Source organism: Centropristis striata, chromosome 23 (assembly GCF_030273125.1).
Source record: "Centropristis striata isolate RG_2023a ecotype Rhode Island chromosome 23, C.striata_1.0, whole genome shotgun sequence".
Taxonomy (NCBI): Eukaryota; Metazoa; Chordata; class Actinopteri; order Perciformes; family Serranidae; genus Centropristis; species Centropristis striata.
Genome location: NC_081539.1, coordinates 21,608,916 through 21,629,546, shown reverse-complemented (window position 1 = coordinate 21,629,546; position 20,631 = coordinate 21,608,916). Strand labels below are relative to the sequence as shown.

General features: G+C 37.9%; 2 protein-coding genes across 6 annotated transcripts; one reads left to right on the top strand and one right to left on the bottom strand.

The window, feature by feature from the left end:
- Positions 1-957: 957 nt before the first annotated feature.
- Positions 958-11,297, bottom strand: pkia (cAMP-dependent protein kinase inhibitor alpha). 4 transcript variants are annotated; one of them, XM_059326990.1, is made up of 4 exons: positions 11,161-11,297; positions 7,426-7,612; positions 6,518-6,695; positions 958-3,270 (listed from the first exon to the last, which is right to left on the bottom strand). In XM_059326990.1, exons 3-4 carry the CDS (start codon positions 6,666-6,668, stop codon positions 3,194-3,196), a joined length of 228 nt encoding a protein of 75 aa, XP_059182973.1. In that variant the 5' UTR covers positions 6,669-6,695; positions 7,426-7,612; positions 11,161-11,297; the 3' UTR covers positions 958-3,193. The 4 variants fall into 4 exon arrangements, with proteins under 4 accessions (XP_059182973.1, XP_059182971.1, XP_059182972.1 ...); XM_059326988.1 differs by lacking the exon at positions 11,161-11,297 and adding an exon at positions 9,217-9,300; XM_059326989.1 differs by lacking the exon at positions 11,161-11,297 and adding an exon at positions 9,217-9,288 and having other exon boundaries at positions 7,426-7,637.
- On the top strand, positions 10,979-20,169 carry zc2hc1a (zinc finger, C2HC-type containing 1A). Of its 2 annotated transcripts, XM_059326985.1 has the most exons (10): positions 10,979-11,052; positions 12,159-12,232; positions 13,800-13,916; positions 14,119-14,145; positions 15,901-16,042; positions 16,202-16,344; positions 17,105-17,210; positions 17,359-17,434; positions 18,034-18,138; positions 18,444-20,169. In XM_059326985.1, the coding sequence occupies exons 1-10, from the start codon at positions 11,034-11,036 to the stop codon at positions 18,577-18,579; spliced, it is 945 nt and encodes a 314-aa protein (XP_059182968.1). In that variant the 5' UTR covers positions 10,979-11,033; the 3' UTR covers positions 18,580-20,169. The 2 variants fall into 2 exon arrangements, with proteins under 2 accessions (XP_059182968.1, XP_059182969.1); XM_059326986.1 differs by lacking the exon at positions 14,119-14,145.
- Positions 20,170-20,631: the final 462 nt, after the last annotated feature.

Here is a 20,631-nt window from a genome sequence, read left to right as displayed (position 1 = left end):
TACAGGATGGTACGCTGCAAAAAAATGTCTTCAGTTTTCTTGTGAGCCTCACTTGCGTGTGAAAGTTGCATGTCATAGCTTTGTGTTGAAAAATTACATACATGTTGATGAAGCGATTATACATTAGAGAAGATGTGATTAGGGTTAACAAGTTTATCAGCAGAAAATAAACATCTGAGCATTATTATAAACTACTGCACGACTTTAAAAGCAAAGTTCGGGTTTTATCAGGGTTTCAGTCTGGCTATCTACAGAATATGGTGTTAACACCGCAAGACCTATAATAAGACTATCTACTGTAACACCCTGTACAAGCAGTAACTGTTAATCACAGAGGCTGGAAATGTGTTGCATTACATATTCCTATCCATATGACCTGTAAAAGTGTCCATTTTATTAATATGTATTAATGTATTATGTATCTAATTATATTGTAACAGATGAGCAGTATTATGGTTCATCTGCAGCCTAATCAGCAGTTATTTAGCATTTCATTCATCTTCTGTTTTTGTTTTTTCAAAACTAAACTGTAAGTGGAAGCATTTTACAAGCTGTCCTTGCCACAGGGACACAGATAATTGTAAGTTATTATAACTTTTTAAAAAAAATCATATTCAGTTGTGAAACCCTTTTTGTGTGTGTGATTTTAGGAAGTATTAAATAGAAATGAAAAAATATAACTTTTGTCATGACATATAGTTCCATAATTACAGTATTGAATGCCACATTTTTTTGTATTACAATACAATTAATTTTTAATTAAATTAATTACAGTTTCTGTCTCATAACAGAGAGCTAAAATCCCAATATAGGTTTATTAAAAATAATGACAAATTTACCAGTGGTATGGCTTTTCTGTGGCCACATAGTAGATTTGGCCACTAGAGGGAGACAATGACCATCTTTCTCAGCCGCTCTCAAATGTGGACAAGATAATCAAATGAATTCATCTTGATGTTATTTTCCACCAGTGAGATTTAATTGCATGTCAACAAAAGCAAATATGAGGGAATTACACCATAAAGTCAATGACAAAACAGTGACATGACTCATGAATGAACAATATAGAAAATATGCTCTCGGTCACCTGTACTACAACAGTACTGGTCATGAAATCACATTATACTTGACTCAATATAAGTAATTATGATCTGTAAATACAAAGTAAAAATGCCCCATTGTCATTTAAAGGCATACTATGTAGGAAGTGTTTACTGTGAGTAAATATAACATTCAGCCCTTCTCCCTGGCTCAGTGAAAGCAAGAGTTCTGAATGCATCAAAATCAAAAGAAAGGAGAAAATACGGGCTGAGAGCAGGGTCTGTGTTGATACGGACACAGCTACACACTTCTAAAGGGGCATAAATCATGACAGAGAGGGATTGGTTTTGTATGTGTCAATACATTGTTGTTGTGAGGTTTTTATAGGGAAGTCATTTTATTTCTTTTTCAGTCTGAAAACTCCACAAATACAAGCCAAGACAACCAAGTGATGTCATCAGTTTTAAGAAAATACTCAAACAAAAGCGTTATATGAATTCAAGATAGAACATTTCAGAGAGTATATCCCCATATGTGATTGGTATCTTAGCAATCGTAATAGTACTGAAAGGGGTGGTTCCCTCCTAAGTTTAAATGAAAGGTTGACTGACGAGAGAAATGTGGAATTCATAGGCAGTCTGTCCGATCACAACAATAATCATTCTAACAGACTCCCCATAACAGAGAAATACACACTTCCAATAAACAGTAAGATAATACATTATAAACAACACACTGGTGTATTTGAGTGCAATAAGTGTTTTTTTTTCTCCAGTAGCAAATAAATGCTTGATCTAAATATTCCACTGTAAATTAAATCACACTAAACACACACTTCCTTACACACACTCACACACAGACACGTTTGGATATGCTAAACAGCAGTGCATCAATCTAGAATAACCAGAACACATTGTAATGTGGACACTTTTTGTGTGTAGACTTTAAAATCTTTACGCTTGAAAAGAGAACTTCTTCATCCATTGCCGTCACGTACTACAAGACAATGAGAGGGATGATTAAATATAACTATTAGTAGCCAAACTAGAGTTAGATCAACATAAGGTGTATGGTAATGGTAAATTCCATCTGACTGATTGCAAGAAGTCACAATGAATATTTGAAGTTGACAGCTTAATATATACAAAGTTACAAAATGTGGGAAATCATAGGTAGGTTGCATTTTAAAACGTTGTCATTGTTCAAAGATCTAGAAAACCTTTACATTATTTTGAATATATATAAAAAATGGAAGGAAAATATGTATTATCTAGTAGAAGCACATAGTGGCTGCATCCGTGATGCCTGGCAGTGGGTACAAAAAGCACTATAGTGGATTTTTGCAAGGGTCAGTGTGCAAGAGCAAAGCAAGAAAAAGTGAAGCCAGCCAGTGAGACGAACATAGTCGCTCTTTATATTAGCTTTTTGCCTTGATGATGTTAAAGAGCATTGTTCCAGTAATAAATGCTATATGTCCTGTGTTTTTAACCTGATTTGGACTGGCCCTTTCTAGCAATGCTGTTTTTAAAAGTGGCAGATTGCAGGGTGTTCAGTGCGACTTTAACCACTCAAAATCCAAAAGATGGATGGAACTAGTAGACTAGTAGGCCCAAAATAAACAAATATACAAAAGAAAATCATTGAGGGAGATGAGAAATATAACACACGTGCAGGTGTAAATGCAAAAGAACAGAGGAAGGAAAATATCCAATCACTGTCCTCCGTTCCCTGAAAGTGTTTCAGCTGCATCACCAGTGATTGATTCAAGACAAGGAGTTTTAATTCAATTTAATTTGGAAACACTTAAGTCTGGCTCCTTCTCTCCATTCCACTCAGGACCACTGACAGTCAAACATGGCTGATCGGGGTTGCTGATGTCATGCATGCATCAGGTCCAATCTCATTCTGCCAGCCATGATGGAAAGGCAGCAAGCAAAGGAGACTTTTTAAGGAAAATGGAACACAACCAAGCACAGAAGGGAAACTGCGCTGTGGTTGCCATAGCAATGCCTCCTTGACAGCGGGACGGTGGCAGTGGAGGATTTTGCCGTGTCTGTTCACAGTCATTAGATGCGACTGGCCAGTTGGGGGCCTAGCATTCGGGGATCAGGTAGACAAGAAGAAGTGGTTCTTTGAGTCCACAAATGTCAGTTTAGCTGCCCTCAGCTTGAGTCTCCTCTTCTTTAGCTGGAGAGTTCTGGCCTTTCTCACTGTTTTCTCCCTCATCACCTGGCAGACAGAGGGACAGAGGGACACAGAGACAGACAGTCAGTTTCATGCATAAGTTACTACTTTTGGAGTCAGTGATGCGAATGGGGTTGGTTGAATCAGCGAGTAAGTCACCATGAAAACAGCAGGCACAGAAGTCGACAAGGCAGAGCCGAGAATAATCACCTCAGTTTTAAGACATATAGCATGTTTGAGTCTGTTAAAAATCTTAAAACTGAGCTGCAGAAGGAAATTTAACATTTCCAAGACTTTGCAATCAGGATCAAGGACAACAATGTTTATGTAGTGTGCTCTGCAGGACACGCCAGTGGGATTCCTGCCTACCAGTACAAATGTCAGGAAACGCCCAGGACAGCCCCACATTCAGCACCATGGACAGCAGTCATGACTTTAATGCTAATATTCTCATTCAAAAATTTAAAGCCCTGGTCCTAAAATATCTTACTGAAAAGTCAATTGTCAGCATTTGTGCACTGCAGGTTCCAAGTTTCTACTTTACGTGGGAAAGCTACTTTGAAGCATAGCTTTACAAGCTACCAATTACTTCACACTGGAAGAAATTGAACAACAAAGTTACGCTAAGAGAAATCTAGTTTGGTTCACTAAGCTACTTAGATTAAAAAAAAATAGTACTTTGTAAAAAGATGATAAAATTGACAATGAAGCTGTGATATGAAATTCAATCAAAATATATACTCTAATACAAAAAAGCCACTCAGTTGAGTTTATTGAGTTCCAACTTATTTACACGTCATAGCATACACGAATAATAAAAATAAAAGAAAAATACCCCACTATTCATGGAACACTGCAAGGAATGTCACTTTTGAAACTCCAGGTGGGGGTATTGCACCGAACGGTTTACTCAGTTAGTCAGGTAACTTCTAAAATAGCTTGCAACGACTTCTCTAAAATGAATTAATGAACAGCGATAATCAGTACTACACATGACTTGACATGTCTACATGACAACTAATATATTCAAGTTGAATTTAACAAATTCAGATTAAAACATTAAAAAAGTATAGCCAAATAATTTCCCAGATAAAACAATAAAAGTAATAATAATAGTAAATAATTTCTTTCTTCTTTGTAGTAACAAGAAGTAAAATGCATATCTGGGTTACTATGCTTTTCCTCTCTTGTTGTTGAATGATGTTTTATGTTCATACACTATCTAATATTCTTGCAATAAATAGCCATTTCACAGCCAATATATACAGTTAACTTAAACTTTTTTGAGATTTGACATCACCTGCTGATAGTATCAAAAAGGACACTGCACATGCTCACAAATATTCTTGATGGATTTTATTTTATTTATTTATTTATTTATTTTTAAAGATATTTTTTTGGCCATTTTTCAAGGCTTTATTGATAGTGAGACAGATAGAAAGGGGGGTGACAGAAGGGAGGACATGCGGCAAAGGGAGCTCAGGCCGGATTCGAACCCGGCTCCGCCGCAGCGAGGACTGTAGCCTCTGCACATGGGGCGCCTGTGTAACCCACTACGCTACAGACCACCCCAATGGATTTTATTTAAATATATTTTTACAAATTACCGGCATTTACAAGCGCTGCCTTTGACACAGTAGATCACCACATTTTATTAATCAGACTAAGAAACCTGGTGGGACTCTCTGGTACTGTTCTTAACTGGTTTTACTCCTATCTCACAGACCGATGCTTCTTTGTAAGTATGGATACATGTTCCTCCAGAACCCATGAAATTAAGTGTGGAGTGCCCCAAGGGTCAATTTTAGGTCCAGTACATTGTAATCTGTATCCCCTTGGAGGTGTCATCTTCCACAGCTACGCTGAAGACACACAGTTGTACATCTCTGTGTCTCCTGATGACACAGGGCCTATTGATTCCCTTTTAAACTGTATTTTAGATATCAAGTCATGGATGGCAGAGAACTTCCTACAGCTCAACCAGGACAAAACAGAGGTTTTAGTTATTGGTCCTGAAGGCAAGAGAGAGAAACTCTTATCAAAACTACAAGGTTTTAAACCTTCACAATCTGTTAAGAATCTGGGTGTCATTTTTTACTCCGAGCTAAGTTTTATTCCTCACATTAAAAATGTAACAAAGATAGGTTTTTACCATCTTAAGAATATAGCCAGAGTCCGCCCGTTTCTCTCTCAGGCCAACATGGAGGTGCTGATGCATGCTTTTATCTCCTGCAGGTTAGACTATTGTAACGCCCTTCTCTCTGGTCTTCCCAAAAAAGACCATCTATAACTTACAATTACTCGAAAACTCAGCTGCATGTGTGCTGAAGAGGACCAGAGGGCGGGAGCACATCACACCAGTTTTAGAATCGCTGCATTGGCTCCCCGTGTGTTCCAGGATCAATTTTAAGGTGCTTTTATTAGTTTTTAAGTGTCTCAACGGTATTGGGCCATCTTATTTATCTGACCTGCTTTTACCATATCAATCCTCGCGGATCCTGAGGTCCTCTGGCACCGGCCTTTTGATTGCTCCAAGGGTTCGGACCAAAACCCACGGGGAGGCATTCAGCCTTTATGGTAGCCAAGAAGCTTTGGAACAGCCTGCCCGAGGGCACCAGGACCGCAGAGACTGTTGATGTTTTTAAAAGCAGGCTCAAGACTCACCTTTTTAGTTTGGCTTTTAACTGACTTCGTTTACCCAGTCTTTTCTTTTATTTATTTATTTATTTGTTTATTTATTTATCTATCTATTTATCTTTATGTTATTGTGTCTTAGCTGAGTCAAATTTTAATTTTTTACTTTTTTATCTAGTTATTTAGCTGAGTCTTTATTTATTTATCTACTTTTTAGCATTTTAGCTCCAGTGCTTCCTCATGGGGCCCTCCACACTGGGAGGTGTGTCTGGTCTGCCTGCTGGGGCTGCTGTGGCGGCGCTTCCTGCGGCCGCTGGCTGCGATCCCTCTGGATGAGCCCCCCCATAGGTGGTTTTCCTGTCATGGTTCCTCAGTGCCCTGCTATGTTAATGTGTGTGTGCGTGTGCGTGTGAGTGGGTGTGCGGTTGATCCGTGGGTCTGTGTGTGTGTATGTGTGTTTGTGGGGGGGTTTAAAGTTTTAATTTGAAGGTTGATTTGATTTTGATTTTGATTCATCATCCATCCACCAGATGCCCTCAGACTTTACCTCCAATCCCAACCAACCTGACTGCCCCACCCATCTGCACACCTGTTTCCACTTCTTTCATCAGCAACTCAAATCAACAACAAATCAGATCCCCGCAGCAATGTTTCTCACCTGTCTTGTTGATGCTGAGCTGTGCCAGACTCTGTGACAGGTCAGTGGGCCCCTCCCCTTCAGGGCCTGCTGGGATATCATGAATGGCGTTCCTGCGGCCGGACCGTCGAGAGGCGATGAAGTCCTCATAGGTCGCCTCCACATCCGTCATTGCTAACACACCTCACCATAGCAGAGCCTGGCACACATGGACACACACAAATGAACATAGACTACTAAAACAAATGAAATGCAGAGAATTTATGCAGTTTGTCCCAAGCAGCTGTAATGCATCGTCTTTTTATGTTTACACAAAGAAAGTGACCCATGCACTCATTCAATACATCCCTCCCTCCTCTTGTTTGATGACCTAATCCCTGATTAATCTTTTTTAATCTCAGTCTAGGGTACAGGCGACACCAGTCACACAGAAGACAAGCTGTGCAGAAGGAATACTGGGAAGTGGAATGGAAACACAAATGAGGGTGCTAATGATCTGATGCAATACAGCAAGCAAAATCACACACTCAAAGGGGTAATTATGGCACAAGGGAGGACAGAACTATATTCAAATGTCATCCCACTTGGAGTAAGCATGGAGCATGATGGGAGCTGTGTTGCTGCAGAGATTTAGGTTAAACCCCCCTGTTGACATTCTAACACGATCAATCTGCCTGGGTGAAGCTGCCCAACAGCGCATAGCAGGTTCTGGCTTCCCTGCCCCACTTTCACTTAATTAAAATCATCAGTCTGGGATATATTTTTTTAACATTACCAGTCCATTTTTAATATATGCACTTATAAGAGCACAAAGAAAAACAAGCTTAACTGAGACTTTGTCCCCTTGGACATTCAAAAAGTTTGGTTTTACTCCAGTCTTAATATTACATTTTTAACTAATAGGGAAAATTTGCAACAAAAAAAATTACCTCAGCTCCCACATCCATTTGTGGCTATTCCAAGAGCCGAGCAGGCTGTGATTGACCGTGGCTATTTTTGGATGCCTCCTATGTCATCATCTGAGCACGCTCCCACTCAGCTGTCATTTTCAAAATGGTGTCAAGACGGGCAAGACGGGCAAGACCCAACAGATGCTGTCCATGTACAATTGTCAGCCTTAACATGGGGGAAGCAAGAAATACTGGATGACAGGATGATAAAAACAGAGAATCAGTGCATCACCTCACACGAAAGCAGTGATGCTGAGTCATCAATGATAATGAATCGCTGGATATGGCCAAAAGTGCGAAGATCTGGATGATAAAATGTTTATATAGCCAGACATTTAGAAAATAAATGGATAATCAGTTTTAAAGGCTTACATCAAAATTTAACACAGAGCATAGGCTATAATGTGAAATGTTGTAATTGTGTGTGTGTTAATATCAAGTCTCACCCTTTTTAGATGCACTTAAATGAAGTAAAACGTTTTTGTCCTAATCTTTTAAATATAACATGAAGCGTAATGCTTGCAAACAAACTTAAAATAGAAGTAATTCAATTCTAATCTGTTAAGTGATTTCTTATGGCTGTGAATATAGACATTTTAGACTGAAGAGGTAGTTTTATTTGTAGCAAGAAGTGACAGAACATTCCTGGTATGTGTTTCCTATGCTCGTATTCTATGAAATATTAATTGACAGTTTACATAATTTAGTCACGCTGTTGCACTCATGAAGCAGAACATCAGCAGCGCAGCAGCGTGTGTAAGTATGTGTCCTGCCCTTGCAGAGGCATGCTCATGCTGTCCTTAGTCCCATGTGGGAACCAGAGCTCAGCTGGCCTGAACAACAATAATATATCTAGCACATACTCCAAATGGATATTTCCAAATCAAATACAGCAAGTCAGTGTTCTCTGTCCTCTCAATCACTGAATAAAAAGTGGGGGGAAAATTGGCCGCTCCTGCTCTGCAACCATTTGATTAGTTGTGCTGCCAAACAGAAAATTAACAGTGAGTGTGGCAGTGATGAGGGGAGGGCAGTGGATTGAGTCCAACAAACTTCTGCCAGTGTTATTCTAGGTGGCCTGTGCATAGCTGGGAATGGTGCCCAACAATCTCTCTCCTTCTTGCTCACTCACACATACAAATAAACACACCCCATACTCCTACACAGCCATCTAGAAGAGTAATATTCTAAATGACTTATTATAATAAAATCAGAAATGTCTCAATAGTATATATAGGAGCCTACAGTTTATTTGAGTTATTTCTACAGCACCCTGATTAATCTTAGTCTATATGATTATGACAGGATTAATTAAGTAACGTATGCCCTTGCCATGATTCTGCATTAGCTGTCATTATTCCATTGAAATTCTTCATTAGAGTAAATAATTCATGCCTTTCAACATTTATTCTCTTCTCAGGCTAAAGTGGAGGCGCTGCAGTGCATTAAGTATAGCCTAGTCGTGCGCAACTAGCTCCTATAAAAAATCACTTGCATGTTGACACAGTAAAGACCTAACCTTTACATAAAGACATTCCATTAACGGTGCAGGAAGATCGACAAACTGTTTTAATAATAAATCAACAGCCATATGTCTTCCCCTGATGACAAAGACTCCCACAGAGCTCAGTGCCAGTCAACGCAGCCTGCCTTGATATTAACGTTACACATGGAATTACGATGCCAGGCATGCACACTCTATTCGTACAATTATAATAATAATAATGATACTAATGATTATTATTGTTGTTGTTGTTATCAGCAGGGTACCTGTTTGGGTTAAAGGGCTTCCCAGTATTCGGAAGGGTCAATCACATCAGCTTGAATGCCACACGATATTCCCCATTACGCTCACGAGAGAGAATATAACAATGTCAAGCCAATGCCAGCATACAACTACTTCCGGGTAAAATTTCAAAATAAAGCATTTATTTATGAAGGAATACAGTAAACCAATGTAATAGGGATCGAAATTACATTTATGCAACGTTTCCGATGTGTGCCATTTCTTTATTTTTTTGTTATAAATAGATAGATTACGTGTGATTAGCATCCATCCAATATATTTATTGACAAAAAAAACAAAACATAGACGTGTAATGTATAGTATCAAGAAATGAACTAGGCTAATGTATATACATATCACAGTGATATCCACAAACTGTATTAACCAGTATATTTGCATATACTTGTTCAACGAAAAAGAAGCTTGGATTATCTTTATTCTGATGAACCCAGACGGATCACCACTCTAATAATTTTCTGTGAAAGTCTAAAAGGTCAGATGACAGATGAACAAACTGTTATTGTATATGTTTGGTTTGTGTGTGTGTGTGTGTGTGTGTGTGTGTGTGTGTGTGTGTGGAGAGAGAGAGAGAGAGAGAGAGAGAGAGAGAGAGATCACAGAAAGCAGAGTCAGTGTGAGAACAGTGATCTTACTGTGATGAAGGCAGAGCGGCTGTAGCCATTCAGAAACACGTTTTCTGTGTTCTCATAGCATCTGGTTGTGAATTGCTCCATTCAAATGACACATGTGCTCAATATGACAAACTGGGACTTCCAAGTGTTGTGGGAAAGTGTTTGAGCCAACAAATGCACTAAGGGGATACACTGGTTTCATTGTGTGGGAGTAATGATCATAATCATTTTAAGATTAGGTCTTTCATCAGACAATGTTGGAATATAACATAAATCAACCTTCCAATTGAATTGACCAGATTTTATTTTTGGCCTATTGTGTAAATAAGTGTGTAATTTTCTAAGATGGATGCTGCCATCATAGGAAGAAAAATGTTCCGTCAGTTTATTTTTTTTAAATAATTCAGCTCTATTATGATATTCATTAAGTAACTGGAGCAAGTTAAAAGGCATTGACTCAATTTCAGTAAAATGAGGGAGGGCACCTTAGCTGATATCAAATCGCACATTACTTGGTTTACTTCAATGCCATATTTGGGGACAATGATAGGAATGGGAAGAGCAGGGCTTGCCTCCCACGCCCCATCACTGCTCGACATAGGCCCAAGCTCTACATTGTGGAGTAACATCCAATGAAATACTCGGATGTTAACATATGAAGCGGCATCAGACAATCCAGTTGCCATTGGAAGCCAAAGATCATAATGTCAAGATAGTTCATTCTCATTCCCAGCCCATGAAAATCGGTGTCGGTTAGACATTAATTATAATGTAACATAGGCACAATCACCAGTAAACTGAATATAAAAACATAACTATTTACCCAGGTGATGAATACCTGAAATATTTTTGGGGGGAAATAGTAATATAAGCCGCTCAATAGTATGGCATAACCACATTGCGCATATACAAAGGAACCTGTTAAGCAAAATGTGGTGTTTTCACAACACTATCAGTAACTTGAAAAAGACCCTACGTGTTACTGTATTCAACATTTATTAGTAACATTTATTGTAATTTCTCTCGAGAAATAGAGGAAATGACACAGTTTAACACAGTGTCTTCCGTATTATTGCGAAGCCGGAAGTATGCAGAGGTGAATCCTCTCACTTCCACTGGCTACTTTCGGCCGTCTGTAACAACAGCAGCATCAGACAAGGGATAACCTAATGATGGAAGAATTTGAAGGTGAGACAAATTGTCGTCTAGATGTTATTCCAACTATTTTGTTGTAACGTAGAAGTCACAACTGCTCCTATTTTATGCTTTGAAACCGCCATTCCTGCTTTAGCTTACCAGTTTTTGTCAGCGACCTCTTTTTATGTGCGGTGTTTAGCCCAAGTAATGCTAGGTAACGTCAGGGCCAAAGATGAAGCTAGCTTCTGGCTGTCTCTGAATGGGTGTGATCCCTACATTAGCTATAAGAGCTATCCAACGTTAGCATAGCTAACTAATGAATCTTATCATTGGCAACACCGTTTTACTATAACTGAGCTACGGGCTGTGCTATCGTTAACGCTAGGCAGTTTTTAAGCATTTTGAAATCAATGGTAGAATCAGTGTACCACAAACTAATAAAGCGTCAAACTGTTAAAATAATCGCCAAAGTCATTTTTTTTCAAAATTGTTTTTTTCCCCCAAAATCATCTCCTCATGTCGCCGGCCACCTATGGTAAAAACGCCTACATCCTCAGTTGATCAGATCATGTGATTCTATCCCTTTAAGATAATGGCCTATGTCAAGCGGATTTATTATGCCTAATTCAAAATAAAATGTGACTTAGGCATTTTTGAACATGCCTTTGTGACTTAAGCAAGATATGGTAACACTTTATTTTGAAGGTGTCTACATAAGAGTGACATGAGCGTGTCATGAACATTAATGACACTTTGAAGTAACATTAATACTCATGATACTTGTCGTGGCATGTTTCTGACAGGCTTGTGTGACTCTTATGTAGACGCCTTCAAAATAAAGTGTTACCATATCTTGCTTAAGTCACAAAGGCATGTTAAAAAATTGCCTAAGTCGTTTATTTCTCTTAAGTTACATAATTTACACACAGTGTTATTACTATGCCAACATTTAATTATCAGTAAATGTCATATGTTACACTTTTGGTGAAGTTTTTTGTGTTTCCTGGAAAACTTGAAAAAATGAGTTAGGCGATTATTATTATTATTTGTCGAATTTTAACAGTAAGACAGAGGTTGCCAGTTGTGATGATTTTTTTGTTCTCCATGACATTAAACCTCCCTCACTCTAATCAGAATTCCCTCTTTTATTCCTGCAGACAGTGAAGCTCCTCCTGCTGAGGATCTGGCTCAATGCAACACTTGTAAAAGATGGTTCTTCCCTAAAGTCCTGGTAAAAAAAACACAAAACACTCTATCCTTGGTTCTTTTTTGACATTTCTTTGAAGAGATACTAGGTGATATCATGTAATATTCCAAAAAAAAGTACAGTGTTCATGGTCAGTATATTTTTGCTAAAAAGAGGAAGACATTGCTGCTGTTCTACTCAAGTTAAAGTGGCTCTTTTGAAAGCTTACTGCACACCACTCTATACTGCCCATCTGTGGTCTTCTTACAAAAATTCCAGCATGAAGAAGTTACAAGTTGCGTACAATGATGCAATGAGAATTTTACTCAAGGTTCCCAGAGGAGGGATTGCTAGTCAGATGTTTGTAGCTGAAAGCACTTTTAAGAAATTTGATGTTTAAGTTTATGCAACGTCTGGATGAGTCTAGAGTATCATGGTAGTACTCTCAAATCCCTTTGTGAGCTGCTCCAGGTACACATCCAGACTGAGAGTACATTGGCTGAAATGTCTGTATGTATTTTAATTCTTGTATTTGTTTTTGTTTTTCTTGTTTTGTTTCTTTTTATCTGTCCTGTTTTGTGTGGCTTTTGGACATGAGTCTGGTAAATAAACTGAATTGAATTGAATTGCTATGGTGACTATGTTTTCCACAGTTATTGTCAGCTGACAGGATATCAGCTGTTTGGATTTGTTATTTGTTATGATCCAAATAGCCAGTAGCGCCCTGTGAAAAGCCCTTTAAAGGACGGATTTTAACAGAGTGCTAAAGCTTTGCATTTAGGCAAACATGTAATATTTTAGACTACATGATTTAAAACCTGCTGTAGTTTTAACATGGATTGTCAGATGTAAAGCTATTTGTACAGATTGAAGATAATGGTTGCTGTGTAATGGAATTTGTTACTTAGCAATCAAACTGAAAAACAAATGCTGGGTTTGTACTCTTGATGCTGTTTCAAAAGAGCCAATTTTACAATGAGATTTATGCACTATTGAGGTGACTCAGAACACACTTTTAGGCTATATTACTGAATTATTATTGTGTTAAGCATTTTGTACATGTGATTGTCTAAATATGCACACATGCTGTAGATAATCATGTTTATGATGCATATATTTATTTACCACCCCTGTATTTGCTATCATCATAACTTTATGCATTACTACATATGTTAACATGACTTAAGCATACAGAGTTGGATTTTATTACATGACTTCAAAACATTATTGGACCATATTTTTTCCTAGTAATGCCAATACATATTTGTGCACTTATAAAAGCAATCCTTCTCATTAGTTGATAATAGCACATGTGTAGTTAGGATGTGCTTGTGACTACATTAGAAGTTTTAAAATAATTGGATGCAAATTCAGTGGATTACTGGTGTCATTAATGATACACAAATAACTGGAGTTTGTAGCAACATTTTTTGAGCGCTATGTGTTTGTCTGTTTGCTGTTTTTGTCTCTTTTAATACAAAATTATAAATGTTTTGGAACAAAATAGCAGCTATGGTTATATCATAAAAAGTTACAAATCTCAGATGTTGGCAGCAGAATAAGAAACAGATTAAGTTATTGCATACTGTGCATCTTTTCTCTCTCTATACAGGACAAGCATGGTAAAATCTGCCAAAAGACAGCAACCAAAAGGAGGAAGATTTTTGATTCCAGTCGACAGAGAGCTGAGGGTACAGACCTCCCCACACTTAAACCCCTCAAACCAAAGGTAAGCGTACACCTTAGGAGGGAGTTGGAAACCAGACTGAACATTTCCAAAAGATTTCAATGTGATTATTAATAGGAATAAAAAAAACTGTTCTTCTGTAAAATCTGTCGAAAATTACCTTGAGAACAGTTTAATGACAACAGTGTATTAAACATGTGAAATTCAGCCTGAATAAATTCGGGCACTTTCAATTGTATTTCAGTCACAAAGTTCTTCTTCTACTGGGAAAGTAAGTTGATTTGCTTTTTTTGCTTTGAGTAATTGGTTTAAATAGTCTGGTGGTGTGTCAACCCATTCTGTTGGTGGTATTGAATCTGTGGTATATTCTTTCCCCCAATCTACAACTGACAATATTCAAATGTGGCCCATTTTATTCAAATTTCCTTTAACCATTGCTGTGTTCAGTCTTAACTTCCTCTCAAGCTGCACTAATGCTTTTAATCCTGTCGTAGACTCACACTCTTTAACAACTCACCTTGAAACTGCAGAGCTTTGTTTATGGCTCCACCTTCATAGAGGTTGTCATGAAGTCACCATGACTAACCGAGACTTGCTCATCCTTTTGTGCCCTGTTTGAGTTCTCTTGCATCTTGAAGTGTGTTAAATTAAAAATGACAATAAATAAATGTAAATATTAAGCAGCAACAGTTTAAATGTATACAAATAAATAAATAAATAAAGGGGGGAATTAAATGGTATATTAATACATAGTTAAAGAGATAGAAGAAGAAGAAGAAGAAGAAGAAGAAAGAGAAATACCCAATTTTTATTTTATGAATTAATTAATGTTGAATATTATTATTGGTACATTTAAAGGCATATTTATTCATTGAGTTATTTATTTATCTTTTTTTTATTTATTTTGGAAGTGTCCAACCTCTATTGCAACTCAAACAGACAAAAACAAATGTTTCTGTTGTCTTGGCTTCAACTAACTGCTGCACACTCACTCTGCCCTCCCACTGGAATAAGAGTGTTCTCAGTTTTCTGGCACGAACAGGACAAACTCTTAGTTGTTATGGGTTTTATTGGCAATTTGGTAGTCCTTAATTCAATCAAAAAATGATAAACAAAATATTGAGTCTTCAGGATATTTAATTATATATAAATGCATCACATAGCCATGGTCTTGAGGAATGGGGAATATGCTGAAAGTGCTTCATGGTTAGAGGAAATAATCTTGTTCATCTGTGTTTGTCAGACATACTAAACTTGAAGACTAGCTTTAAATGAGGAAGTAGGAAGTCAGCAGGGCTATGGTGTTGCTGATGCTCAGTGAACTACTTCTGTCAGAAATCATCAGCTTTAAATAAGACTCAGATTGCTGCTATGGAAAGAAAATGTTGAGGATGAATAGAGATGAAGTTTAATTGTTATTAGAGTCAGAAGCATATTGTTAAGGGTTGCTTTCAATAAAAACATGACTTATATTACAGGATTTTCTAGGCTTAAATAAGAGGGAAATAAGAACAACCAAAATTTTGGTCAAAAGAACATTTCAGATGCTTTTTGGGCATCCTTGTGGCTCAGTAAAAATGTCTTACTTACTTTTAGGTTGTTTAAAGAAGCAGTTTGTAGGTTTTAGGGGGTCTATTAGCAGAAATGGAATATACTATTCATAATGCTGCTTTCATTACTCTACAATCACCTTAAACTAAGAATTTTGTTTTCATTAGCTTCGATTGAGCCCTTCATATCTACACAGGGAGTGGACCCGCCATGTTTCATGTTTTTATGCATGGTTCTACAACTACAATCTTGGAAAAATAGGGAGGGTGGAGTCGGTTGCAACCTGCCACCTCACCACTAGATGGCAGTAAAACCTTCACACTAGTCTTTTAATGTAGAGAGTAAATGGAGACAATAAGACATTGGGGGGTGACTTTATTTTCAAATCATCCAGTTTTTCTGTCAAAGGTTGTGGTTAAAAAACACCCAACAGGCTGGTGTAACTGAGCATCTCATCTGTGTTGCCTCCTGCCAGGCAGAACCCCCTAAGAAGCCATCCAACTGGCGCAAGAAACATGAGGACTTCATTGCTACCATTCGGGCTGCCAAGAACCTCACTCAGGTCATGAAGGATGGGGGACCATTACCTCCACCTCCTCCTCCTACTTATGACCCAGGTAACACATAGCTCTACAGAGACGGGAGTGAAGCAAGAAACAGAAGAATGACAGTAAAAACTAATCTCTTACATTTAATATACAGGAATTATCTCATAGTAGCAGTTTTGTGGTAGATGCAATCCTAGGCATATTTCTCATCACCTGTTTTGACTTTAGACTATGTCCAGTGCCCTTTCTGTCAGAGGAGGTTCAACCAGGGTGCAGCTGACAGACACATCAAGTTCTGCCAGGAGCAGGCCGCCCGTATGCCCAACAAGGGCAAGATAGGGGAAACCAAGAAGCCTCCTCCTCGCACGCAGGTACACACACGCACACACACATGCACATACCGCACCACTAACTGTACACAAACACTATTTTTAAAACTTGTATTTTACTCTAGTTTACTTTGGTTGAACATACACTATTCATTTCTCATCGTTAATGTGATCAAATATTTAAACATGCACTGCAAAATCTAATAGTGTGAGAAAAATATTATGATACATTGCACACATATCTTACAGCTTTCTTCTCATAATGGAAACAGCTGTTTACCTACAGTATTTATAACATACACAGTTCTTCTCACCCTAATACTTGCCCAGGCAAATATCAATCTTATGTTATTAGCTGTTCTTTTCTAATACAGAAGTGTTGTTTGTAGATTCATAATATTCCTTGTCCGTTATTGCCATGGTGAGACACCCACTTTGCAGCAGGCGTAGAATTACCAGTCACTTAGCAACAGCTTTGGCAAATGACTGGGGAGTTAATTTGGAAGCCAATAAAACCAGCAGGGTTCAAACCATTTTGGTTAAGGGCTCTGCTTTTTTTTCACATCATAATGAGAAACCTGTGGCCATTGATCATTATGTCTCCTCGGTTTCCCACTGTGCATATTTGCAGGTTTCACAGTGCAAAAACAAACGTTGAAACAAAGGCTACACTATAGTGATGCATGACCTTTTTCTGTGTCTCCGAGTAGAGTAAATATGCTGATGCTTGCCATCCCATAATCTTCATTACTAATGTTTTGTTTTATGTACTTTTTTTTCTTTTCTTCTCTCTCTCTTTCAGTGTAAGCCTCCTGCTTCTGTGAAGAAGACCAACTCTCCTGTTGTGTCAACTATCCCTTCAGCCTCCTCTCGTTTACCCCAGAGATCAGGCCTTGGGCAGCCCACTGGTAAGAGCGCAGATGTGCAAATTTTTTTAAATATTGTGGCAGATTTTTAAAAAGTAACAACTGAGGTAATGCTAACATAATCACATGGGTAACATGCACAGGTCCCTGTATTACGTTCTCATTTCCTGTTTTTTCTCTTTTGCTCCAGGGATCCCAGCTAGTAAGGTCTCTTCTGCAGGTTCACTGAGGAGTAATCGCTCCGGACTCACAAGTCCTCCATCAGGGTCAGTGCTCACTCAAACACACACACACACACACACACACACACACACACACACACACACACACACTGCACTGCACTGCACTGCACTGCAAGATAATTGCACACAGAATTCAAATGCTTCACTTGTGTAGAATATATTGATGGCTTTAGTTAATTTTCCCTTTTACTATGCAGAGTAGATGATCTATTTGAGTTTCATGCACTTTGCTACATATGCATTGTTATTGAGAAATGTTTATATCTACATCACTCAATAATTATTTAATTAGATTTAAAAGAACTACTATTTGCTATGGGGAAAATGTATTTTAATGTCGTATCAGTAAACCCCATTAATAAGTGCTTTCAGTGTTGATTGTATTCATTGGCAACTACTTTATCTTTTGTTGACACGTGTTGATATAAGATAAATAGTAACACTATAATTGAGTAACTGATACTGTAAGAGTATAAAGCTTTGAATATAGTAGGTCTGTGGCTGCTCAAGTGAGTTTTGAACCTGGAAATTGCAGTTTTGTACTTCTGTCTCACTTTACAAACCCAAGGAGTTTATTTTTTTTTCACATCCTTGTCTTCGTCATCTGATGTTTTTCCACTAAGTTTGGGAAGTAAGCCCCGAGCAGTGAGCTCTGGCTATGGCCCTGTGAGGAACACTCAATCTGGAACAGCACTCAACAAGAAGAGAATAGACACCTATATATCAAGGTGAGCTGGTTCACTCACATGTTTGCTAAATAATAATAATAAGGTGTGAATGAATGAAAAAAGCACAACAGAACCACTATACAGTGTTGCTAAACTCTCCTGCCCTCTTGTGGTGTGATTGTGTATTGCATGTAGATGGAGAGTCCTATTCTGTTGCTTTTCAGTGTTTATACAACAGGTTACTGAATTGTAGAATAGTTGTTAGTTAAGTGTTTTAGAGTATTTAAATCCATAATAATCTGATATAGTATAATGTACTTAGTTTCTAACCTTGCTGCTTGGGTTATCTGCTTTAAATTCCTCAGGAATGATGTTGATGGCGATCCCGAAGTTGGCAACGGGGGGATGGAGAGCAAGTTCTGTCATGCTTGTGGAACTAAGTACCCAGTTGAATCAGCAAAATTCTGCTGCGAGTGTGGGATTAGGAGAATGTGTATCTGATCTAATGGAGGGCAGAAGAAGGAGAAACTAGAAGTATGGGGATGCACCAGTACTCAAACTAGCATCAAGACAATTTCACCAAAAGCTAATTGGGCTGTGTCTACAGGCTCGTGGGTCTAATTTCACGGTAGAGTGGTGTAAATCGGCAGACAGCCAAATGGTGTTTCTTTTCAAGTTGCTACTTAGTGTTCATTGGATTTGCTGGACATTCTGCCTTTTTTATACAACAAATACAATAATAATCAAAAATAAATGTTCCATTTATTACTATAATCACTGTGACATCAGTGGTGATATGATGTAGTATAAAGCTATGCTAAACATTGGCAACAACCCTACACTGCTCATTATTTTCAATTCACCTCTTCCTTACTGCTGCAACAGCATCACAGCTGTTTCCACCAGGTCATGCACATGAACTTTTATTGCTGTGGAAAAAAAATTAAATGTATGTTTGTTTGGTCATGGGACTCTAATTAAAGCAGTCTGAGTCTGTATTGTAAGAAAAAAATTATTTTATTGTTGCTGGGCACTAATTAAGAGCTGAGCACCTTATATAGCAGAGTCAATATCAGCAATTGAAAGCTACTGGTGCATCCTTAGAGGAGAGTAGATAAAAGATGAGTAAGACTCATTGGAGGTGTGTGTGATTGCCCCTGTATCTCTATCCCCAGTCAACCATGATCTATCTGAAATGCATTCCTTAATCCCATTTGCCTCTGCTTCCTCTCAAACAGAGTACGTTCCTATTGAAGTGCAATATGATTGACTACTGAAGAAAACAATGTGGCTTTCGAAAGGAAGTGTTGTGTAATTTTGGAAAGATATCACCTTGTTTTGACAGGGACCAGTCCAAAAAAAATTATGTTAGCTGGTCAGTGTTCCCTTTAAGGTCGCTTTACAGGCAAAGTTTGTCCCCCAGCTATCTTAATGTTACCACCATAGGCCTGACGTTTCTAGAAAAATGTAGCATTTCCTCAAGCCATTTCATTCCCCTTTATTTTATACAATGTAATTATTTATTTTCTTATTCCCTTTCATTTTACTGAAAGAACAATGACTGCATCTTTTCTTTTTTTTTAGTTTTGTTAATGCTCTATAGAAATAAAACATGTTTTCCTTTAGATTTGAATGAAATGCACCTAAATGCATCTGGGTGTGCTGCAGTTGACTTTTCCTTGACAGTGTTTTTATTGAGTCAGTATTCAGTGCTTTAAAGGGTATTTAGGGTAATGGTACAGTAACACTAAAGTTATTTTAAATGCTCTGAACAGGACTGACACTATGACCCCACACAGTTCATTTACAGGCAGGACACTAAGAGGGAAAGGCCTCTACTTGCATTGTTAATGTTCATTGATTGCCACACTTTTTAACATTGATTAAGTATGAAAAACTGAGTCTGTTGAGAAAGCATTGGTTGCAAGTTTCAATACGCAAATAATGTTAATGTTACATGACCAGAAATGTTCACATAGACTGGACAAGGGTGTCTTTCTGTACTAATGACTGCAGTTGTTCATCTGGATATGGTTGTGCACCTGATGGCATGTATATCCACCATCAATAAATTTCTATGACAGCAGTGTTCATGTTGAGTGTTTGTTAAAGTGAGAAACAGTAGAAAACATCAACATTAGGGCTGGGCAAATCTATTATATATTTTTTTTTGACCAAATACGAAAAACATTTTACACAATGCAGTCTTTAATAAATAATCATCAGGAAGAAGATATGACTACGTGCGTAAAGGCAAGTAATAAAACAGGCTGGTATATCTAGTCTCATAAATATATTGATTTATTGCTCAGCCCTGATTACAGTGCTGTAATAATGTAGGTAATTTAGGGTAATGCATACAAATGAACACAAACCTTTGTTTTAGATATAAATATATTTGGAATACACGTGGCATGTACAAAATCATTTTCTACATTTTACAAACAGAAATGGCAACATGATAATGCATTATGTATGGTCACTGACAAAAGAGACAGCTGCTGTGGTAAAGGCTGCACGCTGGTGTGTTTTTTGGCCTTCTGGTGCACAAAC

Excerpts from the sequence above, each read along its gene's own strand:
- pkia (XM_059326990.1), bottom strand. The coding sequence starts at position 6,668 with ATGACGGATGTGGAGGCGACCTATGAGGACTTCATCGCCTCTCGACGG. Across the intron at positions 3,271-6,517 it reads GCTCAGCATCAACAAGACAG|GTGATGAGGGAGAAAACAGT; the intron begins GTGAGAAACATT and ends TCTGTCTGCCAG.
- zc2hc1a (XM_059326985.1), top strand. Across the intron at positions 12,233-13,799 it reads GGTTCTTCCCTAAAGTCCTG|GACAAGCATGGTAAAATCTG; the intron begins GTAAAAAAAACA and ends CTCTCTATACAG. Across the intron at positions 13,917-14,118 it reads TTAAACCCCTCAAACCAAAG|TCACAAAGTTCTTCTTCTAC; the intron begins GTAAGCGTACAC and ends ATTGTATTTCAG.